This window comes from Gorilla gorilla, chromosome 18 (genome assembly GCF_029281585.2).
Source record: "Gorilla gorilla gorilla isolate KB3781 chromosome 18, NHGRI_mGorGor1-v2.1_pri, whole genome shotgun sequence".
In the NCBI taxonomy this organism is placed as follows: Eukaryota; Metazoa; Chordata; class Mammalia; order Primates; family Hominidae; genus Gorilla; species Gorilla gorilla.
The window spans coordinates 8,343,306-8,366,745 of NC_073242.2; the positions used below are offsets into that span (position 1 = coordinate 8,343,306).

The 23,440-nt window shown below is 58.3% G+C and overlaps 3 protein-coding genes across 21 annotated transcripts in view; 2 read left to right on the plus strand and 1 right to left on the minus strand.

Moving 5' to 3' along the window:
- Positions 1-6,169, plus strand: part of MGRN1 (mahogunin ring finger 1) — a 65,691-nt gene extending 59,522 nt beyond the window's left edge. For 4 of the 7 annotated variants that reach the window (XM_019012133.4, XM_019012134.4, XM_004057125.5 and 1 more), the window contains one exon: positions 3,958-6,169. In XM_019012133.4, the coding sequence (XP_018867678.2) occupies positions 3,958-4,070 (113 nt within the window). In that variant the 3' untranslated portion in view covers positions 4,071-6,169. Of the gene's footprint in view, positions 1-1,308; positions 1,354-3,957 lie in introns of all 7 variants that reach the window. The other 3 variants (XM_019012135.4, XM_063699481.1, XM_019012138.4) reach the window with 1 other exon arrangement.
- A 2,585-nt stretch (positions 6,170-8,754) lies between these two features.
- Positions 8,755-11,044, plus strand: NUDT16L1 (nudix hydrolase 16 like 1). Of its 3 annotated transcripts, none has more exons than XM_031002988.3 (3): positions 8,755-9,077; positions 9,194-9,524; positions 10,171-11,044. In XM_031002988.3, exons 1-3 carry the CDS (start codon positions 8,883-8,885, stop codon positions 10,263-10,265), a joined length of 621 nt encoding a protein of 206 aa, XP_030858848.1. In that variant the 5' UTR covers positions 8,755-8,882; the 3' UTR covers positions 10,266-11,044. The 3 variants fall into 3 exon arrangements, with proteins under 3 accessions (XP_030858848.1, XP_030858847.1, XP_030858846.1); XM_031002987.3 differs by having other exon boundaries at positions 9,194-9,454; XM_031002986.3 differs by lacking the exon at positions 10,171-11,044 and having other exon boundaries at positions 9,194-10,163.
- Positions 11,045-11,702: 658 nt separating this feature from the next.
- Positions 11,703-23,440, minus strand: part of ANKS3 (ankyrin repeat and sterile alpha motif domain containing 3) — a 35,499-nt gene continuing 23,761 nt past the window's right edge. For 9 of the 11 annotated variants that reach the window (XM_019012139.3, XM_055365181.2, XM_055365182.2 and 6 more), the window contains 11 exons: positions 20,226-20,384; positions 17,250-17,390; positions 16,580-16,689; positions 16,157-16,321; positions 14,240-14,364; positions 13,988-14,129; positions 13,615-13,787; positions 13,156-13,241; positions 12,518-12,601; positions 12,202-12,289; positions 11,703-12,092 (listed from right to left, as the gene is read on the minus strand). In XM_019012139.3, coding sequence (XP_018867684.2) covers positions 12,213-12,289; positions 12,518-12,601; positions 13,156-13,241; positions 13,615-13,787; positions 13,988-14,129; positions 14,240-14,364; positions 16,157-16,321; positions 16,580-16,689; positions 17,250-17,390; positions 20,226-20,384 — 1,262 coding nt within the window. In that variant the 3' untranslated portion in view covers positions 11,703-12,092; positions 12,202-12,212. The remainder of the gene's footprint in view (positions 12,093-12,201; positions 12,290-12,517; positions 12,602-13,155; positions 13,242-13,614; positions 13,788-13,987; positions 14,130-14,239; positions 14,365-16,156; positions 16,322-16,579; positions 16,690-17,249; positions 17,391-20,225; positions 20,385-23,440) is intronic. The other 2 variants (XM_063699478.1, XM_063699477.1) reach the window with 1 other exon arrangement.

The window sequence follows — 23,440 nt, forward strand, 5'->3', positions numbered from 1 at the left end:
GGTGACCTGGGCCTGACATTGGGTGGTTGTGACGTGCTTTAGTTGGAAAGGGGCTCTTGTGTCCCCCGGACTCTGGCTGAGCAGTGGCCTGTGCTCACGGGCTGGGCGTGACAGGTCGCAGGTGCCCTGATGACCACAGCGGCCTGCCCCGAACAACTCACAGCAGGTGTGTTTAGGACCAGCTTACCTTAAAGTGACACAGAATTCGAGTAAGGTCTTTGAGAGGATCTCAGATATTTCATTCTGATTAAAAACTTGGGGGTGATTGGGGGGGGCCAGAGGGACCTCAGCTTCTGGGAGCCACGGACATGATACCTGATCCGGCAGCGCAGCCCTGTGGGGGAGCATCCCAGAGGCTGTGCCTCCCCTCTGTGGCCAGGCCTGGGAAGGATTGGGACAGCTGCAGAGGAGGCCCACACAGAGGAGGCCGGGACTCCGAGTCTCATGCCCCACCCACAGGGGAGGGTCTCGGGCCGTCTTCAGGCCCACAGATGGGGGCAGGCCGTCGTCATCTGTGGAGGCGGTAGAGGAGAGGCCGAGTCTACATTGGGGCAGCCTGAGGTGAACTCCTGGGCCCTGGGCTCCCCCCCTTGGAGTTGGCTGCTGCTGAATGCCAGCAGGTCAGCCTGCACGGCCTCAGTTCTGAGCCACGGAGAGCACATGTGCTTTTGGGGGCTGTGTGGCGCCATCTCCGTGGCTGTCAGCCTTGTCAGCACAGGTTTCTGTGTGTTTTTAAATCCATATGGTGGCCTCTCTGTTCCACTGACTTTTTCACATCACAGAGCCCTTGACTGTCTATCCGTGTCTGTGTGTAAGGCAAGAACACACGCCAGAGCCTGTGGTTTCTCATAGGGGTGCAGCCGCTGCCTGGCGGGGTGGGCGGCATCACTGAACCCTGGTGTCCCTGTAGGTGGGAGGGCCCATGAGATGGTGAACACTGGGGGCCCTGGTGTCTTGGACTTGGCCCTGAGCTCAGTCCTGTCTAGCCTCAGCCCCCCACCCAGGGCCTTCACTCCTGAAACCAGAGGTGGACCGCGCCCGTCAGGTCCTTCATGCGCCGTTCCCTAGGCTGCGGCAGCGGGAGGTGTGGGAGGGAGGGGCAGGGCCAGTGCGCTCCTCCGCGTTGAATTCTGGCTGCGCTCTGCCTCCCAGCTGTGGTTCTCCTTGTGGTTCTCTGTGGTTGCAGCAGAGTGTTTGTTTCTAGACGGCCTCGACCCTGTCCCCAAGCTGGTGCCCTTGCTGTGGCTGTGCCGGCTGCTGCGCGCTTGCTAACCCAGCTTCCATCTGTCTCTCCCCCTCTCCGCGCAGCCCTGGGGCCCGACTCCTGCTCTGTTGGTATAGACGAGTAAGCCGGTACGTGACCTTCCAGACGCGCTTCGGGGGCTCTGACGCGCGTCCTTGGAGAGAGGAGCCCTCCCCTGCTCTCTGGCGGAGGTTCCTTCTGGTTTTCGGGTCTTCGTCCGCATCCGCGTCTTCCCAGGGGCCCTGGATTCCGAATCCAGAGCTCTCCAGTGGCTGCTGCACCTTCCCCCAGAAAGTGGCCTCCTGGGGGGTCCTGACTTTCGGGGCCAGAGGTCTCTCCATCTGGACTAGGCAGCCGGTCAGGCTCTTCTTCCAGCCTTGAGGGGCCCTGGAACAGTCCCAGCCCAGGCAGGGAGACAGACACAGGCCAGGCGCGCCAGAGCCACTGTCCCCTGCGGGAGGCAGGAGCTTGAGGGATGAGGGCAGCACCGTGGAGGGAACCCCAGGGAGACATGGGGTGAGCGTCCCAAGGGGAGAGGCCTGGGCCTGGCCTTGTTGCGGGTGGTCCCACCATGAATTCGCATCGGTCCTGCAGCAGACACGTTAGGACGCTCAGCAGGTGCGCTCCCGTGTTCCGGTCATGGCTTTAACAATTCATGGGGAAAAGAATGCGCCCCCGATTGGGAGAGCCCCTGGATCACCTCTTCCCAAGCTCAGTCCCTGTCTCTTGGAGGGAGTCCGTCCTCGAGGGGCCCTCTAGTGCCCAGGGGAGAGTATCTTGCGTCCTGTCCTGAGGGCGTCCACTCACACAGCCACCTGCTCCCCCGCTCCCTCCTTCCCTTGTCAGCATGGCCACCGTGGGCCTGGCATCACCGTGGGCCTGGCAGACAGTCCCTTGTGGGCTGCCTTTGTGCCATGAGCCCACCACTGCTGCCGACTCACCTGTCCCTCCCAGTACTGGAACCTTCTGGAACACCAGCACTAAAAGATAGGAGGCCCTGTGAGGTTGGCATCCCCCATCCCCCCAAGAGGCGCCCTCTACCAGGGTGGCCCAGGTGAGTGTTTTACAGAAGGCGGCTCTGTCCAGGCAGTGGTTCACACCTATAAGCCCAGTACTTTGGGAGACCAAGTGGATAGATCACTTGAGCCCAGGAATTCAAAATCAGTGTGGAAAACATAGACCCCCTCTCTATAAAAAATAAAAAATTGGCTTGGGCGTGGTAGGTCGTGCCTGTGGTCCCAGCTACTCAGGGGTGTTGAGGTGGGAGGATTACCTGAGCTGGGGAGGTCAAGGCCCACTGCAGCCTGAGACGCTGTCTCAATAAAAAAAAAATACACACACACACACACCCACCCACCCACCCACCCGCTCCAGCCTGAGACCCTGTCTCAAGAAAAAAAAAATACACACACACACACACACCCATCCACCCACCCACCCGCTCCAGCCTGAGACCCTGTCTCAAGAAAAAAAAAATACACACACACACACACACACACACACACACACACACGGGGGAGATAGAGAAGGTAGCTCCAGGAGTGCCACCAAAATGTAGGCAGACCGATTGGGGACCCTCTGCCTTCCCAAAGGGTCTTGGCACACATGCTGCATGCAGCTCTGGTCTGCCGAGGCCCATGCAGCCTGCTGGGAGGTGCCTGGCCGGGGGTCCAGGCTGTAAGAGGCCCTTTCCCCTTGGGTGGACTTGAGCCGGGCCAGGGAGAACTTCGCTTCTTTTGACTGCGCTCTGCATTCCCATGAACCTCTGTCTTCTTGAGCCCAGCGAGTCCCTCTGTTGACCCCTGTCCTGAGACATTTATACCCCTAGATTGAAACGACACTCAGCACCTTTCAGACGGCCCCGGCCTGCGCGTCGGTGGAAGGTGCCATGCGAATGTTACGATTCAGGTCAAGCTTCCAGAGCTGGGGAGTGCAGGTGTGATCTAGAGTGATCTAGAACAGGGCTCACAGCCTCGGAACCCTGCTCTCGCCGCGGCCCCGGAAGAAAATAGCCGCCCTTCACCGGAGAGTGGGGCCTGAGCCGTGTCTGCTGGGAGCCATGCGTCAGGGCTGGTGGCTGGGTGTCAGGCAGCCCTGAGGCCATGCTGGCCCCGTCCCAGGCTCTGCACCAGCACCATTGCCCAAGCCCCAGGGACGCCAGACCCATCTGGGGACAGCGCCTGGCGGCGTTGTGCAGGCCACGGTCTGGGCATTGGGGCTCTGTGGGAGGCTCCTCTCTTTGCCTTGCAGTAGCCACCCGGGGGCTACTCTGAGCACGGGCTTGTTCTTACCCAGGGCCGCTCCCCACCCCTGCACCCTGGGTTGACTGAGTTCCAGCCTAACCCAGCCGTAAGAACCTTGGCAGGACAGCGGCTGGCCACATCCCAGGAAACCGGAACCAGGGCAAGGGCAGGAGACCCAGAGGGCATCCACTGTGGTGCCGTGTCGCGCTCTGACTCGGGGCTGCAGCTCTGCTGTGGGTGTCTGGGGATGTGGGGTCGTCTGTCCCAAGAGGGACACAGCGTATTTGGCACAGCTGGGGAGTCCCCGGGCCCTTGGTGTGCTCACATCTGAGTGAATGCTGTTGTGGCCACAGGCGGCGGGAGTGGGGGTGCTGGATGGCCCAGCCCCTCTGGGGCTCCAGATCGGTAGGAGCGGGTGGCGTGGCACCAGGCATCCGAGTGTGACCCTTCTCCCTCTGCTCCCACCTGCAGGACGGCCCACCTCCATGGAGACGGCCCACGGCCTCGCCACCACCAGCCCCACCTGGCCTCCACTTGGTGGCCCTAGCCCCGATCCCAGCGCCGCCGAGCTGACCCCACTCTGAGAGCCTGGCCGAGCTGGCAGCATGGAGCCCTCGGCTCCCCAGACTTTGCCGAGGGGCTGCTCCGGACCCCGGTGTGAGCCGGCCTCTCCTGTCTGCATGCCCCCTGTGGCCACCAGGCTCCGAGGGGCCTTGGTGACTCTTGATCAAAGAGCACAGCGAACTGTCCCTTCTGAGTCTCCCTTTTCTACAGTTGATATATTTGTAACTGGTACAAGATGAAGGACAGCAGCTTTCCATCCCTAGTTCAGAGCCCCCGTTCCCCAGGGTCCTGTGGGCTGAGCGGCTGGGGCTGGGGCTGCCCACGTGTGGCCTCCGCTGGCTCTGCCTGCTCCTGCAACAGTGCGGTCACTGCCCCGAGAACTCAGGAGGCCTGCAGAAGAGAATTGATTGGTGGTTGAAGCACCATCTTCACAGATGTTCAGGGGCAGTGGGGGGCTCCAGGCACGGTCAATGAAGGAAACAGTGCCTGTCCGCCCACCCTGCGTGTCACTGTGGCGGCCTGGCTGTCGCTGCTTTTTGTCCTCTGCCGTGTTTGCGCGGCCTCAGTGCCCTCCCTGGTGCATCTGCGCTGGGGCCCTCAGTGCTCGGGGCCTTGGGGTGCATGGGCGCCGCCCTGGGCGGCTAGAGTGTCTCAGCCCGGTGCTGGGCCTGGCCGAGGGGCGGAGGCACAGCTGCTTCCAGCAGCCAGCATTCAGTGGCCTTGTCACCAAGCTCCACACCCCCTCATGGAGCTGGCTTTGGTGACATCACAAGGCCCCTCCAGGTGCAGGGGCTTCTGTTTGGCACGCCCCTGCCAGGGAGGACCTGGTGGCCTCCTCATTCCCTTTTGCCATTGGAATGTCCCCTTGTGGTTCTTTTTTTTTTTTTTTTTTTTTTTTTTTGAGACGGAGTTTCACTCTTGCTGCCCAGGCTGGAGTGCAATGGCTCAATCTCGGGTCACTGCAACCTCCGCCTGCCGGGTTCAAGTGATCGTCCTGCCTTAGGCTCCTGAGTAGCTGGGATTACAGGTGCCTACAACCATGCTCGGCTAATTTTTTTGTATTTTTAGTGGAGAAGGGATTTCACCATGTTGGCCGGGCTGGTCTCGAACTCCTAAGGTCATCCACCTGCCTCGGCCTCCCAGAGTGCCGGGATTACAGGCGTGAGCCACCGCGCCCGGCCCCCTTGCAGTTCTCTCTGATTTGGTTTGTTCTATCGCAGGCTTCTGTGGCAGGACTGGCCAGGGGAGGAGGAAGCCAGCAGCACACCTGGGGAATGGGGTCCCAGCCGGGAGGCTTGGCCTCTGGGCGACCTCGTCCTGTTTTTTTGTTTGTTTGTTTTTTTAAAGGTAAACCTCCTGGGCCGCAGATGGCAAAGGGAGTGCTTGGGCCTGGTGACCCAGGGCTGGATCCACCCCAGCAGAGCCCTGGGCCAGGCAGGTGTCTGCTGCTCCCCTGGCTCTGGAGGGCTGCCCTGCAGCTGGGCCTGGGGACAGGTTGGCTGTGGGGCAGCTCAGTACCCTCCCTGAGGCTCACGGTGGCTCCGAGCATGAGCTCTGCCTCCTGGGGGAGACCCAGCAGTGGACAGCACGGTCCTCACACCCAGCTCCCTGCACACCCAGGCCAGCCACCCCTCCCGCTCGTGCACAGGCACGCAGATGCGCTCACACGTACACGCTCACAAATGCACGCCCACTTGCACATGCTCACGCACACGTTCACACATGCACACTCAGGCTCACACATGCTGTCACGCATACATACACGCATTCTCATGCACATGTTCCCATGCATGTGTGTGCACTCGGACCGAGCATCTCCCACGCACCTCTACCCCACCCCAAGCACCTCTCTCCCCCCATGCACCTCTCCCCCGCCATGCACCTCTCCCCCGCCATGCACCTCTCCCCAACAACACACGCAGCCCTCTGCACCGCCCGCCCCCCGCCCCCACCAAGGCCCCAGCCTCTGGCCATCAGTCCTGGTGCCAGAGCTTTGCGTGAAGTTCGGGCCGCAGAGTGGCCCGCTGGGACTCCCATGTGCTGCCGTCTGATGTGCTCAGATGGGCTCATCGTTGGTTCATTTTTACTGTATATTTATAGTAATAAAATCATGCAGCAATATCTTGTCTGCTCCTTCCTTCGGGTGCAGCACTCAGCATTGTGGCTGTTTCCTGACCCGGAGTTTTGCCGCTGGGTGGTTGGCGGTGGCTCCCACACCGTGGCAGCTCCACGGCCTCTGCCTGGCTTCCCTCTGGGGTCAGGGCAGTGAGCAAGGTGAGGGCTAACGAGAACGGGCAGCTCCCAGCCATCCCTGTCAGGGCTAGTTGTCTGGTTGGAGGGAAGCCACACCCTCCAGATTGGGCTCTCTCGTGAACAGGTGGTTGGGGAGCCCAGGGCCTCCAGGTTTGTGAGTTGTCGCTCCCGTCCCCATCTCTAGTCCTGATCGTCTCAAGGCATTTGCTGAGCACGTCCTGTGTCTCAGTGGAGGCAGAAGAGCTGAGGCCCTGGCCCTGGCCCCAGGCGCCTGCCTTCCAGGCAGTGAGATGCCCAGCAGCTAATCAGAATCCTGCCAGGTTTGGTTACTATTAGGAAGAAAGTCAGCATGGTGGTGAGATGAAACCGTACAAGGTCTCATTTAACCGGGTGGCAGGGAGGGCCTCTCTGAGGAGACTTAAACAGCCCTGAGGGCTGAGGAGGAGCTGGCCCTGGAAGAGTGTTCCAGGTGGCAGGAGTGAGCCTGATGTGTCCCCTGGGGACGGAGCCCCTGGCTGGAGTGAAGGGTGCTGGATAGATACTGAAGAGCTTGTAGGGGCTGCTGGAATGTTTTTATAAGGGGGAGTCAGTTTTAAGAACAGGTTTCCAAGCAGAGAAGCAGTGCTAGCACCCTGCGGCTGGCGTGTGGAGCCCGGACGGCGGGAGCAGGTCTAGCTGCCCATGGTTGTGGGCTCGCAGGCTGGAGCCCGGCCCCAGGCCTCTGCACAGCCCCTGCTCCCCTGCCCAGGGAGTGGCCAGTGCCCCAGGGCACCCACCACACCACTGCCTACCTCTCAGGGCCCCAGCTCCTTTGCATGCAGGTCAAGCTGCCACCATGGCCCTTCTTTGAAGACTGTGAGGGTGGAGGGAGAGCCCGTGTTCTGGCCCATCAGTCTCTACCCTGAGAAGGCTGCTACCCATGGGCCTTGCAGCTGCTCTGACCTGCCTGGGTCTGGCCCCATCCCAGTGTGGGTAGAGGGGTGCCCAGGGTGTCAGACGGGTGCTTGCATGGGCCAGATCGGCTCCCCCTCTGTACCTCCCAGAAGACCCAGCGCTTGTATTGATGTCTGGTCTCGGGGAGGGGCTGGAGCAAGGGGAGCCTCTCCTCCTGTGCCCCTGCGTCCCACGGGCCCTGGGCTCTGGCTGGGCTTGGCTGACTAGGGGTGGGGCCCTCTTTGGGTGAGAGGACCCTTCCCCTCGCTCCTTCTCGCCTTCTCACATGGTCGCTCACTCTGGAATCTGGACTTCCCCTGCTGCTTGCAGCTGTCCCATGTGACCCCTGACCCACTGGTGGCCACAGGAGGAGAGAGAGGTGCCCTCTCTGGGTCCTTATTCTCCACATCTGAGGCCACCACGGACCTAACAGGTGAGTTTCCAATGCCAACCCTCTCCCTCTCCCTCTTCTCCTGCCTGCCTCCACTGAAGGCAGCCTTCTCTGTGCCAGCGAGCTCGGCCTCACTGCACAGCTCTCCCGAGGCTGTGCCCCAGCCCTGGGCACCCATGCTGTGAGTGCAGGCAGGGGGGTTCATGTGCTCAGCAAATCCATTCCCCTGGTGGGGAGGAAAGTGGCCCTGGGCCCTGCTGCTGGTGAAGTGAGCCTTGCCATCATGGAGTTCAGGGGACCTCGCTCTCCCTTGGGCTGTTTCTGATGCTTCTGAGCCCCAGAGACATCTCCAGTATAAACACAAGGTAAGTGGTAAGTATCTCAGGCCCTTGTGGAATCGGGATTCTGCCTCTGTCATCAACTGCCAGGTGTACTTAGGCAAGTTATGTCCCTCTCTGAGCTCCAAGTTCCTCATCGTAAATTGGGGAAACCCCTCTTCCCCCCACAGTACCTGGCACAGGGTGCCTGGCTTGGAGGATGCTGGAAAGCTCCAGCCCCGGAATTTAAGTCACTTTCTGCCCAGCAAGCTGGGTCCACAGAGCCCCAGAGCTCCCGGTCGTCCGCTCTGACCCAGCGTGGACTCGGGGACTGGGGCACTCAAGCCCTGCCAAGCCCTGCTCCCCGTGCTGTCCTGGATCGAGCCGGTCAGCAGGGTGGCTAGGTCGGGACAGCTGTCGTGCATGGCAGGCGAAGGCCGTCTCCCTCCGGGCTTGGGTCCGGTGGCGCTGGCGGAGCAAGGCTCCGGGGCATCTCTGGCTCGTGTGGTCGTGCCAAGGGTGCCATTGCGGATGGACGGGGCCATGCGGGCCGGGTCGGCCTCCTGGGGAGAAACGGGTGAGCGCAAGGGGATCGGCGCCATCGAGGGTGGAGAAACCGCAGGGATTTTCGGCTGTCCGCTTAGGGGCGCCAAGGAAGATGTTCGTTGCCCACAATGTGAACCTTGAGCCACCACGGCACCGACCAGTCGACTAGGCTCTCCCGTCGGAGGCGGGGCCGCCGCCCAGGGTGTGCGACTATTGGGTGACGGCTGACGCGCACCGCCCTCCTTTGCACACCGCCCGCTGCACCTCTCGACGACGCACCGCGGCGCTGCGAGGGGCTCGGTCCCGGGGCGCGCCGGCGATTGGCGGGGGAACGGGACCCGGGGGCGCGGCCGCCCGCGGATTGGCGAGGCACGACGGGGGCGGGCTCGCGCATGCTCATAAGTGGCAGCGGCGGGGACGGGGTCAGTGCCAAGATGTCGACGGCGGCGGTTCCGGAGCTGAAGCAGATCAGCCGGGTGGAGGCGATGCGCCTAGGGCCGGGCTGGAGCCACTCGTGCCACGCCATGCTGTACGCCGCCAACCCTGGGCAGCTCTTCGGCCGCATCCCCATGCGCTTCTCGGTGCTGGTGAGGACGGGCGAGGGCGAGGGCGAGGGCGAGGGCGCGGGCGCGGGCGCGGGCGCGGGCGGGCCTGGGCGGGGGCGTCTGTCGACCCCGCGGCTGTGACTCGCGCTCCCTTGCAGATGCAGATGCGTTTCGACGGGCTGCTGGGCTTCCCCGGGGGCTTCGTGGACCGGCGCTTCTGGTCGCTGGAGGACGGCCTGAACCGGGTGCTGGGCCTGGGCCTGGGCTGCCTGCGCCTCACCGAGGCCGACTACCTGAGCTCGCACCTGACCGAGGGCCCACACCGCGTCGTGGCGCACCTGTACGCGCGGCAGCTGACGCTGGAGCAGCTGCACGCCGTGGAGATCAGCGCGGTCCACTCGCGCGACCACGGCCTGGAGGTGGGGCCGCCGCCCGGGCCCCGCCCCCCGCCCCGGGGTTTGGCTCTGGCCCCGTGGAAGGCACCGATGGGTAACACGTCTCCTGAGGGTCCCCTGGCCGGGCTGGGTCGGGTGTCGCTGTCTCCAGCAATGGGGTGGGGAGAGGGGTCTGGGGCTGGGAGGCCGGGAAAGGAGGGGCGGGGGTGGGGGCCGGGGCTGGGGCTCCCTCAGGGCTGTGTTACATCCGCCTTGCTGCCTGCCATTGCCAATCCTGGGAGTGGGGGAGTGGGATCGGTTGGGAGGAAGGGATGGGGGAGGAGCGGGGATTGCTTGGGGAGTTGGGAAACTTGAGCACAGCGGGGGTTGTAAAACTTGGGAACCTCATGGGGGGTGTGAAGGCTCTTGGGATTTGTGCTTTGTGGTCTGGAAGGGCTGGACTCCGGGTGTTCAGGCTTCGTTGGGTGGACGGGGAGCATGGGTTGCGGACCCCGGGGTGGGGTGGCCTGGGTACGAGGTGGGGAGTGCATGGGGTCAGCCTCCACACTTGCTTGGGGAGGAGGGGGCTGCACTGCTCCGAGGGAGCTGGCTGGCTTCTGCCAGGCCCTGCGTGGGTCTCCCATTAAGTCCTTGGCAAAGCTGGCTGCTCATACCCTGGCCTCATAGCTTCCAGGCCCCTCCTGCTGGAGGTGCCATTGTGTGGCAGGCCTGGCCCCAACCCCTACCTCCTGTCTGCGCAGGTGCTGGGCCTCGTGCGGGTCCCGCTGTACACCCAGAAGGACCGAGTCGGAGGCTTCCCCAACTTCCTGAGCAACGCCTTCGTGAGCACGGCTAAGTGCCAGCTCCTCTTTGCCCTCAAGGTGCTCAACATGATGCCCGAGGAGAAGCTGGTTGAGGCCCTGGCTGCAGCCACCGAGAAGCAGAAGAAGGCCCTGGAGAAGTTGCTCCCGGCCTCCTCTTGAGGGCTGCCTGAGCTGGTGGCACCCTCCCCTGGGCCCGAAGACTGGGAATTCCTGCTAAGTGTGGCTTCTAGAGTGTGTGTGTGTGTGTACCCCGCTTCTGACTGCCTAGGGCGAGTGGGCATCCTGTCATCTCCACTGTCCCAAGCAGTCACTAGGTGGCGGCCGGGCCAGCTGGGACCCAGCCCATCCTCTCAGGCAGAGCAGGGTGGTCTGGGCACACGGGGCCTGCCTATCCAGCCTCAGGATGCTCTTGTTCATCCTGGGCTCAGACCCTCCTCTTGTGCTTCTCATCACAGCTGGTAGAGACCCAGGAGTGCCTGATTGTCCCACAGGGGTGGCGCACAGCTCTGGGACCACTCAGAAGATGGGATGTGTGGGTGGAGGATGCCTTGTCTCGGTCAGCTCATTCCTGCCTCAGCTCAGGGCCTCGGGGAGAGCCAGCTTGGGGTAGGAAGTTAATACTGTTAATTTGGGTTGTTGTTGGATTTACTTTGCTAGATTTTCTCTTTCACCACGTGTGAACTGTGGGTGAGGTTTCAAAGTAGCTTCACCCCACGTGGCTTGGTTCCCAGGGACAGTCAGGGCCTCAGGGGCCCAGCTATGTACAACGAAGCTGTCGAAGGAGAAGACAATAAAGTCGCTCCTCAGCTGCTCTGTGTGTTTTTCAGCTGCTCTGTGTGTTTTGGTTCTGGATGGAACTCAGGCCCCCTGCCCTAGGTGGGGGAGGAAGGAGCTGCCCCAGCCAGGGGCACGTTTGTTCCCCAGTGTTTACTGGGGGCACTCCCAGCATGAGTGCTGCGCCCATCAGCCAGGTTGGGGCGTCTGGGCCGAGACCTTCAGGGCAGGCTCCCCTTCCTGATCCTGGTGGCCCTGGCTGCACCTGGGCTGACCTGCTTTGCTTGGCAAACCCGCCATTCCCCACTGTCTGCAAGCAGCTCCAGGGGATGGTGTGGAAGTGCAGGCTTACTGTGCAGAAGGACAGCAGCAGAACCATCCCTCGTGGTCTCCTACAGCCCCACATTTGGAAAGACTCCAGCGGCATCGTCAGAAAATTTGCACAGCCCATGCCTGGTCTGGTGAGGGAGGCAGTGTGCCCAGCTCCATCTCAGAGCTCGGTGTGAGAGCAGCATGTCCTGGGGGAGGCCCTGTGCTACGGTGGGCTGGGGATGTTCTTGGCTTTCAAAGCCTTGTCTTGAGTTGTGTGGGCTCCAGGAGCAAAAGACACACCCCTGAACAGCAGAGGATAGGGCAGTCAGGGTTGCTGCATTGGCCAGTGCCACATGTCATGTGACCAGAACTGAGCCCTTCACTAGCTGTTCTTAAATTTTATTTTCCAAAAAATAATAGCATTTTCCAGGTGCCCCAGTCCTCACTCCTAAGGTCCCACCTCAGTTGGCACCTGTGCGTGTATATGGATACACTTTCCCCCCAGGGCCCTGCCTGGTATGGGCCAGGGCAGCCCATGAACTCTGGGGCCTCACCACGAGGTTCTGGGTGAGGCCCTCGTCCCGCCTCAGTGCTGGCCCGAGCTGCCAAGCCAGGGCCGCAGCCCCCGTCTTGCCTCTGTCTGCCGGCTGCTCCCGGGGCCTGATCCTCTGGCCCCCACTGGGCCTGGGCTGCACGTGGCAGCTGCCTGCTCACTGTCCTCCTCACTCCCTGGCACACAGCTTCAGGGTGGACCAATCACCCAACGTCAGATTCTGAAAGAAAAAGCCCCGGTGAGAAGGGAGGGGGACAGGTGGGTGCATACCCACACCTGCAGCCGCCCAGACAGGCCCTGCTGCTCCCGCCAGGCTGGCAGACACTCACCGGCCCGCGGGCTAGGTCTCCCGCCACTTCTTCCCGTTCAGCACCTGCAGCTTCTCCAGGCTCTGGGTCACTAAGCACAGTGCTTGCCCTGAGGAATGATGACCTTGAGCCTCTCCCACCCAGGCTCAGGAGGGCTGGGTGGTGCTGCCCAGGGGTCTCAGCTGCAGGATGTGACCTGCCCCTCACCCGTTATGGCCCCAGCCCCGAGGTCAGCCTTGGGGTAGAGAGACACAAACCCGCTTTCCCTGGAAAGGGGTCCCTTTGCCTCCCTCGGAAACAAAAGGAGCTCTCAGTCGTCTGGTCCCTGGAGACTCACCCATCTCACGGACACGGTCCTCCAGGGCTCCCGAGAGCTCAGGGAGGCTCATGGCCTGCAGGGACGCTTGCCAGCCCTTGGCATCTGTGGTGCAGGGACCGAGTTAGCTGGGGGTCTGTGTCCCCACAGGCCCTGCTTTATTCTGAGCCCATGCAACCAGGAGAACCTGCTTGGATCAGAACCTCCCTACCCGCCTGGCAGTGTCTAAGCAACCTCCCAAGGCCGAGGCTGGGGAGCCCTGTTGTGCCCTTCCTCCCACAGGCTGAGCAAACACTATGAGGCCCAGGTCAGCCCGAGAGAAGACAAAGCTCTGCCGGTGGGGACCCCGGTCTGGGGCCTAGCTGGAGGCTACAGAAGTCACTGGCGGTCTCAGCACAGCACAGCCAGCCAAAGCACAGGGCCTTTCTCGAGTACCTCCTACCCCTGGGGGATAGGCAGTTTTCCTGTCACAGGTGAGGAAGTGGGCTTGGGTCCCCAGGGCCCCCTCTCCTCCTTGGACTCTGGGATCATGTGCACACAGGGACCTGGGAGAGTGGCTTCCGGCCGGAGAACCAGGCCAAGCCCACTGGGTCAAACCTGGCTTCAGGGCTCCCCCACCTTCCCCTCTGCCCAGTGCAGAGTCAGGCCACTGCTCTTACCAGCTGGGGGGACGGCTAGGCCCAGAGTGGCTGCACCAGGGGGCTGGTCCCGCCTCACTCGAGTTGACAGCTCAGCTTGACAGGCTCTGCCAGACACAGAAACAAATGTTGGTGAGAGCAAAGGCCTGGCCGCCGCAGAGCCCCCACCTCAGACCTTCAAGGGGAGGGAGGGGCTCAGCCCTGTCCTTGCAGCTGGCCCTCATGGGCTGGGCCAGTGCCCCATGAGGCTGCACTAAAGAGCAGGAGGGCGACCGGTGCAGATTCCCAGCCCCAACTCCTACCTGGGTCTGCGTGCAGGAAGGAAGGGCCTGATGAAACAGGGGTGGGGTGGCTCCAGACCCTGAAATCCACCCCTCAGTTACAAAATCAGGAGGAAAGGATGTGTGGGGGCCCTGGGGGCCCAGGGGCCAGGTGGCTGACCACTGGAGACCCAGCCCAGGGCAGCTCAGAGCCACTCACCGCAGCTGGTCCAGGACGAGGGCAGCATCCCGGGCCAGGGCCCACGTCTCCTGCAGCCGGGCCTGGAGGTCCTCGCGGGCGCGGTCCTGCTCCAGCAAGCAGCTCTCCACCACGGCGCGCAGCTCCTGCTCCTGGCACACCTGGCCCCGCACGGCCTCTACCTCCTCGCAGCGCTGCAGGGGGGTGGGGGGCGCGGGGAGGCTGGGAGGTGGCCGGGCAACCCAGACCCTTGGCCACGGCCCTGTCCTGTGTGTGGGGCCCTCTCCCCACTGCATCCACCTGACTCTTCCACGCGGCACCCACCTTTTCTGTCAGAGATGGGGCCAACTCAGGGGTGTCACCCTGCCCCCCCATCCCCCACCCAGCCACTCACCTTGTGCAGCTGGATGGCGAGCTCCTGCATCTCAGCCTCCAGCCGGTCGGCGTAGGCCAGCTCCAGGGCATCCCCGGGTGGGCGGGCACTGCTGTGCCAGCGGGCAATGGCGGACGTCATCTTCCTCTTGGGCCCAAACAGCCTGCAGGGGGAATGTGACCAGGACATGCCTCAGCCTCCCAAGAGCGCTTACGTGAGTGGGAGTTTGCCCCAACCCCGGGCTGAGGGCCAGAGCGGCCCTTCTGGACGCACGTGATGCCGATTTCCTTCAGGTCGCTCTCAGTGAGGGTCAGAAAGATGCGGAGGTCCACGTCCTGCTCCTCAAACACCTGCAGGTACTTCAGACACCCGATCTGCTCCAGCAGTGCGGCAAGGTCCTGGCAGGCACAGGGGACAGGTTGGGGGAGGCAGTGGCCGACGACGAAGCAGAGACGTTTTCCTCCACTCGGAGCCCCACCACTTCCCCAGGCTCAGCACCAAGACGGTGCCTTGTGTGTGGCGCCCAAGCTGTCCCCTCCTACTCTGGTGGCTCAGGCAGGGCAGGACGTTGCAGGCAGGTGAGTCCTCACACTATGGTCGGCCACCTGGGGACAATGTATGTTCATCACCAGAAACTGGCCTCCTCCTCCCACACATGCTCAGTTCTGTGAAGGGACGATGGAGCTGCTGATCTCAACAATGCTTTGTAGGCGGAGAGCGCTGCTCTCTAATTCTAGAGTCTCAGTGTCGGATGTTCTGATTTCCACCTGTCTAAGCGCAGCTCTTCTCCGAGTTCACCTGTCTGGAGTTCACCGAGCTCCCTGGATGTAAGATCCGTGTTTCTGATCCACTGAGATGGTCCGGCTGTTTCTCACCCATCGTTTCTGCTCTCCTTCTGGAATGCCACTGTGTGGGTGGTGTCGGTGTGCTTGAGGGGGTCACAGATTTCTGTTATTTTTTTTTTTACTCATTCTTTCTGTTCCTCAAGCGAGATGATCTCAGGTGACCTGTGTTCGCAAGTTGTCTGATTCTTCTGCCTGCTCATTTCTGCTGTGAGCTCGTCTAGTGATATTTTCACTTCAGTTTACTTTTCAACTCCAGAAATCCTACTTTTGAGAGTTTATTGCTTTTAATGGAGAAACAAATGTTACTCTGACATTTTCTTCAAGCTATTTTCTGAAAGAAACATACTTAGGACACTACCCTGACCAGACTCCACTCAGCGTATGTTGAAGGGACCGAGACGTGTGCCTGCTCACTGAGCCAGGGGCTGCAGGGAGAAGCCGGCAAATCCAAGGCTCTACTGAACAGCAAAGCCAGTGCTTTAACAAATAACCAGCCAGGCCGGGCACGGCACCAGGCCAGGTGTGGTGGCTCACGCCTGTAATCCCAGCACTTTGGGAGGCCGAGGCGGGCGGATCACGATGTCAGGAGTTAGAGACCAGCCTGGCCAACATAGTGAAATCCCGTCTCTACTAAAAATACAAAAAATTAGATGGGCATGGTGGCAGGTGCCTGTAATCCCAGCTACTTGGGAGGCTGAGGCAGGAGAATTGCTTGAACCCAGGAGGAGGTTGCAGTGAGCCGAGATCGCGCCACTGCATTCCAGCCCAGATGACAGTGCGAGACTCCATTTGGAACAAACAAACCAAATAACCAGCCAGAGCTTCCCTCTGCCTCTCCTCTCCGTGCCTCTTCTGCCCACACAGGGTAGGAGAACTCAGCAGGCACAGGTGAGACAGCTGAGCTGTGAGTCACACCTGTGATCCCTAAGGTAATGTGTGGTCAGAGGGACCACAGAAAGGAGGAGGATGGTGGCAGCTGTAACCATCACCAAGCACACACTGTGTGTAGTTCCTGTCTCTGCTTCAACCACATCTTGTCAGACTCCTGCAGGCAGCTCTGAGGTCAGGTGTGCTTTTCTTCTCCCCAGGCTCAGGGAGGCCAACTCCAGTATGGAAAGCAGGGAGACAGGTCCTTCCGGTGGAGAGGAACAGAGTAGAAGCACTGCAGCGGGGCTGCCAGCCATGGAGCTGGCTGTGAGCCTGTGGAGCCTAACAGGCCATGGGGATGCCACCGCCATTCTGTTCTCCCAGCAGCGCCTGGCACGTCATATACACCATACATGCCTCCTAAGTCACAAAAAGTGCCGTCTCTGAGTGTAACCTCCAGTTTCACAAGCGGTCTTACCTGGGGTCCTGAGTAGGGGGCCCTCTGAGTCTGGGGGCTGGACTCAGCGAGAAAGCCTTCCCTGTCAGTTGCAGTGCGGGGAGGCCATTGGCTGTCAGGATTCTTGGTCTTCATGTAACTTTTAGCTTGTTTGCGAGCTGAGCTTTTACAGGCGTGATCTGAGTCCTGCAGTGAGAGGCATGCATCTGAAGGAGTGCGCGGGCTAACTTGAGAGGCTTCGTGAACCCCCCACCCGCCACACAGGGGCTTCCGGTGCGTTCGCTGTCGTCTGAGAAGCCAGACCCTGGACACAGCACGTCCCAGTGCAGCACACACGTGCAGCAGCTGCTGCTTACAGACATGCTCATCTTAAAGTAACTGGGGGATGTCAGGCATCCCAGCCAGGGACCGGCTATGGGAGACCAAGAAAGAAAGAATCCGTACCTCGTTGCTCTCCACAGAAGCTTCGCTGCTGAGCCCCTGGGCTCTGGCCAGGCCCTCGCTGCTGCTGCTGCTCTGGACGGGCCCCAGGTTGGCACAGAAAGCATGTTCCTCTGAGGGCAGGAAGACAGGGCGTCCGCCTGCAGCCCTCACCGAGGTGCTGCGCATGGGCGTGCCCCGGACTGAGCCGCCTCCACCAGGGCACTCCTTGGGGCCTGCAGCGGTTGCTTCCTTATATTTCAAACTTCCTGCCTGTCCTAAACCCTCCCCGCTATACAGACGGGCAGGGCTTCTGTCTTTTTTGTTCACTGATAAATCCCAAGCACCCGGAGCAGTGCTTGGCACACGGTGGGCACTATGGAAACAGCTGCTGCACGGAGGTGCAGTTATAACAGACATTCCTACTGGGGCCTGCCCTGAAAGCCTCAGGGGCTCCCGAGCAAGGAGCTAAACCTGTTGCTGTGGAACGGCTCCCTTAAGCTGCACAGGGATGCTGGACCAGAAGCTTCTCCCATTCCTCACAAGAACCAGGGCCGTCCACACCTACCCCTTTCCTGTCCTCTGCTGGATGGCTGTGTCCAGCGCCAGGCCCAGGGGATAAGTGGGGATGGGCACACAGGAGCTCCAGGACCTGCCTGAGCCACGGGCCGGACAGGGGTGGGGGTGCACGTACCCCGACTGCTGCTGCTGCTGCTGCTCTCCACGTCCCGCTCATTGATGGGGGAGGTGACATCCCGGCAGCAGAGGCCCTCTTCTTCCAGGGGGTTCTCGCCACTGCTGTTGAAGGTGACATAGCCGCGGGGAGGAGCCTGCTCTGTGTACAGAATGGGGCCCATAAGCCCAGGGAACTCCAAAGTGAAACCTCCTCAGAGGCCGAGGCCTAGGATGGAGGCAGGTGACTTCCCAGTCATGACCTCATCTACTTGCACCTGCGACCTGGCATGGCTCTATCTCTGGTGTGAGGGTCAGTCAGTGGCCCAGGCAAGTGCCTGGTGGGGCCAGGGCTGGCAGCCAGGTCAAGCCTGGGCCCTCTCCATTTCTTTTCCAAGGGGAAAACGTAGGAAATGGTCAGCTGTATTTACAGATGCCTGACCAGAGAAAACTATACCATTAGTGTTCCTTTTAGCAGGAGGTATCTAATGACCTCACACAGACACCCATCGACCAGGTGTCTTTATGTCCCTGTGACCTTTAACCATAGGCGCTTAGCGGGTCTCCTCCGGTCAGTCAACCCCGGCGAAAAAGAGATCTGGCTGAGCAGGAAGGAAAAAGGCCTTGGGCTAAAAATTAACAACAATAATATGAAATTACCTAACTACCTGCCTCTAAAACCAAGCAGAAAAAGGGGCATGTATACCAGGCAATTTCACTCCAGTTTTGCCCCTTTACATAAAAAGACTGACTTGACCAGTCACCGTGGCACATGTCTGTAATCTCAGCTACTTGGGAGGCTGAGACAGGAGGATCGCTTGAGCTCAGGAACTGGAGCCTGCAGTGAGCTATGATTGTGCCACTGCACTCCAGCCTGGGCTACAGTGAAACCCTGTCTCAAAAAAGAACCCAAAGGACTGGCTGATGGGACCATGGGGAACTTACTTTCCTCTTTACGTATTTTCCTAGTTATGGAGAAGTTTTTATAATCAGCACATGCTATTTATCATTGCCTCCTAAACTTTTTCTGAGACAGGGTTCTTGCTGTGTTATCCAGACTGGAATGCAATGGCACCATCATGGGTCACTACAGCCTTGACCTCCTGGGCTCAAGCAATCCTTCCACCTCAGCCTCTCATGTAGCTGGGGCTACAGGCATGGGCCACCATATCTGGCTGATTTTCAAAATTTTTTGTAGAGATAGGGTCTTGCTACATTGCCCAGGCTGGTCTCACAACTCCTGAGCCCAAGCAATCTTCCTACCTCAGCCTTCCAAAGTGCTGGGATTACAGGTATAAGCCACTGCACCTGGCCCCCCCCAATTTTTTTTTTTTTTTTTTTGAGACGGAGTCTTGCTCTGTCACCAGACTGGAGTGCGGTGGCACAATCTCGGCTCACTGCAGCCTCCGCCTCCCGGGTTCAACCGATTCTCCTGCCTCAGCCTCCCGAGTAGCTGGGATTATAGGCACGTACTACCATGCCCGGCTAATTTTTGCATTTTTAGTAAAGACGGGGTTTCACCATGTTGGCCAGGATGGTCTCGATCTCTTGATCCGCCTGCCTCGGCCTCCCAAAGTGCTGGGATTACAGGCGTGAGCCACTGCGCCCGGCCCCAAATTTCTTAATTACTGGCAAATAAAATATATGCACTTATAGAAAATTTAAATTTCACAAGGTATGAGAGGAGAAAACAAAAATCCCCTGAAATACCACACCTGAGACCACCAGCATGATTACTTCTCTGTGGATACATACAAAGAACCGCACACAAGCGGCTTCAGACATGTATGATTTTGTTAAAGCATGTGTTGTACAGCTATATAGATTACCAACCCAGCCCCAGGATGACAGCTTCCTTCCTGTCCCCACCACACCTCAGGCTGTAGCAGATGGCAGGGACCTTTCAGAAGGAAGAGACTGCCACTCAGAACGACCAGCCCGGTGTCCCAGAGCCAGTGCTCACAGCTCAGCGGACGGGACACGGGCGGGCCCTCATGCTGTGGTGGGGCTGGCCAGCAGCTCGAGAGAGGCCTTCCCAGTGGCCCAGTCAGCTCACCCTTCCCAGGATGATGGGAGAAGGTGGGTCTCCAGTTCCCAACCCAGCACCCAGGCTTGGGAAGACAGAAGTCTGCGCATCTGCTTGTTCCTGGGGTCTTATAGAAGGGAATTCAATTACTCGTGTACCCTTGGCTGAAACACTGTCTACTCTCACTCTTCCAAGTCCTGGCCTCAAAGAGGCCTTGCTCCCGAGAAGGACCAGCCACCAGGCCTGTGAGACCAGCAGCCTTGGCCTGTCTATGAGTGGGTGACAGCCATCAAAGGAAGACATAACTCACACCTCCAGCTGAGCTCTGGGACAAACCACAGCAATAGAGAGTAGGCACCAAACCCAACTCCCCTAAAAAGAGCCCCCAGCACTCCCCAAGAGCAAAACGCTCAACACCCTGGGGCTGGGAATCTGAGAATGAACGAGACTGGAAAACCCAAAGGCTAGGATTCTTCACCAGCAAGTCAACAAGTGGGCCCTCTCTCAGGAGGGTCTGAGTACAACTTCATTGCCCTGAGAAAACAGCATGGCCTGTTTTCTCGGCCTCCTGCCCCCAGCAGCGCACCCGACCCAGCTGGTATGGGCAGGGCAGGGAAGTGAACTTCACGCTTTGCCTCCTCCCTGCATGAGCCAACCCCCCTATGTGATGAATGAAATCTGACCTTAGCTACACTTCTGCTGCAGGAGAGAAAGTTCTATTCCTAAATTTAACCAATGAAAAGGAAACTCAAGGAGATAAAGCAAAAAACAAGAGCTAGTCCGTGACCAATGCATTTCCATCACAGGACTCAATCCAGAGTCTCCCTGAGCATGAAAGCTGGGCCACCTGTCCCGCTGCCACCTGAGGTCCAGCGACCCACATTTCAGGAGCCTAAGAGCTATTCCATTCTTGCCAACACAAAATCCTGGTATGCAATGAGAAAGAGCCCTCGGGAAACATGGGCCACTCACCATAGCGAGGCCGTGGGGCTCTGCCGCCCAGGCCAATGCCTGTGATCCTGGCCAGGGCTCGCGGTCCCTCGTGGATGCTGACACCCTTCTTCCGGCAAGGCCTCTGTCTCTGAGGAGCAGGGCAGGACTCGTCAGAAGAGCTCAGATCTTCGTACTTTTCTGTGGTCAAACACCAAGATTAAGATAGTCTGTTCAGTAATGGACTCATTTACTAATCCTTACGGCAAACTGAAAGAAAGTGACTGCCGCCGGTTTTGTTAAATTAAGGAGAAGGGTATCTGCCAGGGCATCACTTCTGAGAAATGCCCTAACAGGCCGGGGCGCTGCTCCAATGGGCCACAGGGAGCTGCAAAGTTAGTGAGGATGGGACGTTTCATTTTTCTTGAGAGAGAGTCTCACTCTGTCCCCCGACCTGAGGTGTAATGGCATGATCTTGGCTCACTCACTGCAACCTCCGCCTCCTGGGTTCTAGCGATTCTCACGCCTCACCCTTCCAAGTAGCTGGGGTTACAGATGCGTGCCACCATGCCCAGTGTTTTTTTTTTTTTTCTTTTTCAGTAGAGACAGGCTTTTGCCATGTTGGCCAGGCTGGTCTCAAACTCCTGACCTCAGGTGATCTGCCTACCTTGGCCTCCCAAAGTGCTGGGATTACAGGCATGAGCCACCATGCCCAGCCAGGAGTTTATTATGTCTGTTGGGGTTTGCAAAATTGTTCATAAGTCTATATTGTTCATAATCAGAAAATCTGTTCTAATTTGAATAAATAAAACCCATCTCTTCATTAAAATATATGGTAATATCAGTCACAACTGCTTTTTCCTAATCCCTTCCTTTGGAAACAACTTTTTTTTTTTTTTCTTTTGAGAAGGAGTTTTGCTCTTGTTGCCCAGGCTGGAACTTCCGCCTCCTGGGTTCAAGCGATTCTCCTATCTCAGCCTCCCGAGTAGTTGGGAATTATAGGCAGATGCCACCATACCCAGCTGATTTTTATATTTTAGTAGAGATGGGGTTTCATCATATTAGGCTGGTCTTGAACTCCTGACCTCAGGTGATCCACCCACCTCAGCCTCGCAAAGTGCTGGGATTATAGGCATGTACCACTGCGCCCGGCTGGAAACAACTTATTAAGCAATTCTGTACTTTCTTTATTTTTTTGAGACGGAGTCTCGCTCTGTCACCCAGGCAGGAGTGCAATGGTGCGATCACGGCTCACTGCAAGCTCCACCTCCCGGGTTCATACCACTCCCCTGCCTCAGGCTCCCGAGTAGCTGGGACTACAGGCACCCAGCCACCATGCCCAGCTAATTTTGTTTTTGTATTTTTAGTAGAGATGGGGTTTCACCATGTTAGCCAAGCTGGTCTTGATCTCCTGACCTTGTGATCCGCCCACCTCGGCCTCCCAAAGTGCTGGGATCACAGGCGTGAGACACAGTGCCCAGCCACAATTCTGTATTTTCTGAAGCATGGCACGTGTTTGCTATGATTATAAACTGTTTCAAATCACTTCCCAGTCTGAGCTTTCAGAGCTCAAACCAGAGCTTTTATTATTTTGTAGCTTTTCAGTTTTTCATATTTGATTTGTATAAGGCTCTGATCCGATTCTACTTTTAAGAGATATGTGAGTTGTATACAGGAGGAAATGGTGAGATCTCCTTGTGGAGTGGGTAAGCTGGGGCAGAAATGAAGGGAAAGGTCCTTTGCATTACCACCTGAGCTGTGTTTATTATGAAACAATCCCAATGCCAGGGAAGAGGCTGGGCTGAGCCTGACACTGAGAAAGGAGCTGCTCGCTCAGGTGCAAACTGACAGGACAACTCAGGGCAGGCCAGCAAAGAGGGAGAGCTCAGGCCCTGAACGTGGGCCACTCTGTCCTTCCCGATTACGAGGCTCAAGCTCTGGCGACTGAGCTAGCCATATGGACACACACCCCCTCACACTCAAAGATCTATAGCACCCCAGGGAGACTGTGCTTCCATCCAAGCTGAAGGGGAGGGAGCTGTAAGACAAATGCAAAGAGGCAGCAATAAGCAAGGGAACGGCAGCTGCATGAATCTCAGCACCCAACACACCCTCAGAGCAGCTTAAAAAGAACAGGCAGATGGAAACCACAAAAAAGCCAGGGCTGCAATCCTGCTATCAAAGTGGAATTCAGGGCAAAACACATTAAATATGACACAGAAGGACACTTTTTTTTTTTTTTTGAAACAGAGTTTCACTCTGTCACCTAGGCTGGAGTGCAGTGGCACAATCTCAGCTCATTCTAACCTCTGCCTCCCGGGTTCAAGTGATTCTCCTGCCTCAGCCTCCCGAGTAGCTGGGATTTTAACTATGTGCCACCATGCCTGGCTAATTTGTGTATTTTGAGTAGAGACAAGGTTTCACCATGTAGGCTGGACTGGTCTCGAACTCCTAACCTCAGGTGATCTGCCCGCCTTGGCCTCCCAAAGCGCTCGGATTACAGGTATGGGCCATGCCCAGCCAGAAGGACACTTCTAATACTAAAAGCCATAATTCACAGTGAATCTATAACAAGTTATGAAAATCTGTCACCAAAAAATGCACCAACTTCCTTCATAAATCAGAAACACGCTAATAGGTAATTTTGTAGAAAATGAACTAAGAGTACATAATCCTAAATAAGATAGACTCACAGATATGCTAAATTGTATACAGATAATAGAGAATACAACTTCTCAAGCAAAACACGGAACACTAAAAAATATTGATCAGGGCCGGGCGCGGGGGCTCACGCCTGTAATCCCAGCACTTTGGGAGGCCGAGGTGGGCGGATCACTTGAGGTCAGTACTTCGAGACCAACCTGGCCAACATGGTGAAACCCTGTCCCTACTAAAAATACAAAAAAAAAAAGAGCCAGGCGTGGTGGCAAATGCCTGGAATCCCAACTACTCGGGAGGCTGAGGCAGGAGAGTCGCTTGAACCTGGGAGGCAGAGGTTGCAGTGAGTCGAGATCGCACTTGGGCACTCCAGCCTGGGTGACAGAGTGAGACTACATCTGAAAAATACATATATATATTGATCAGTAGATGATAAATAAGATGACAAGGAAGTTATGTAAATGTAAGAATTATAAACACTCTCTGATCAGACACATTAAAGTTGATCAGAATAACATGAGAAATTAATTGCAAGATCAAAAGGGCCCTTCCACCTAGAAATTAACAAACAGAAACAATCATAATACTTCTATTAGACA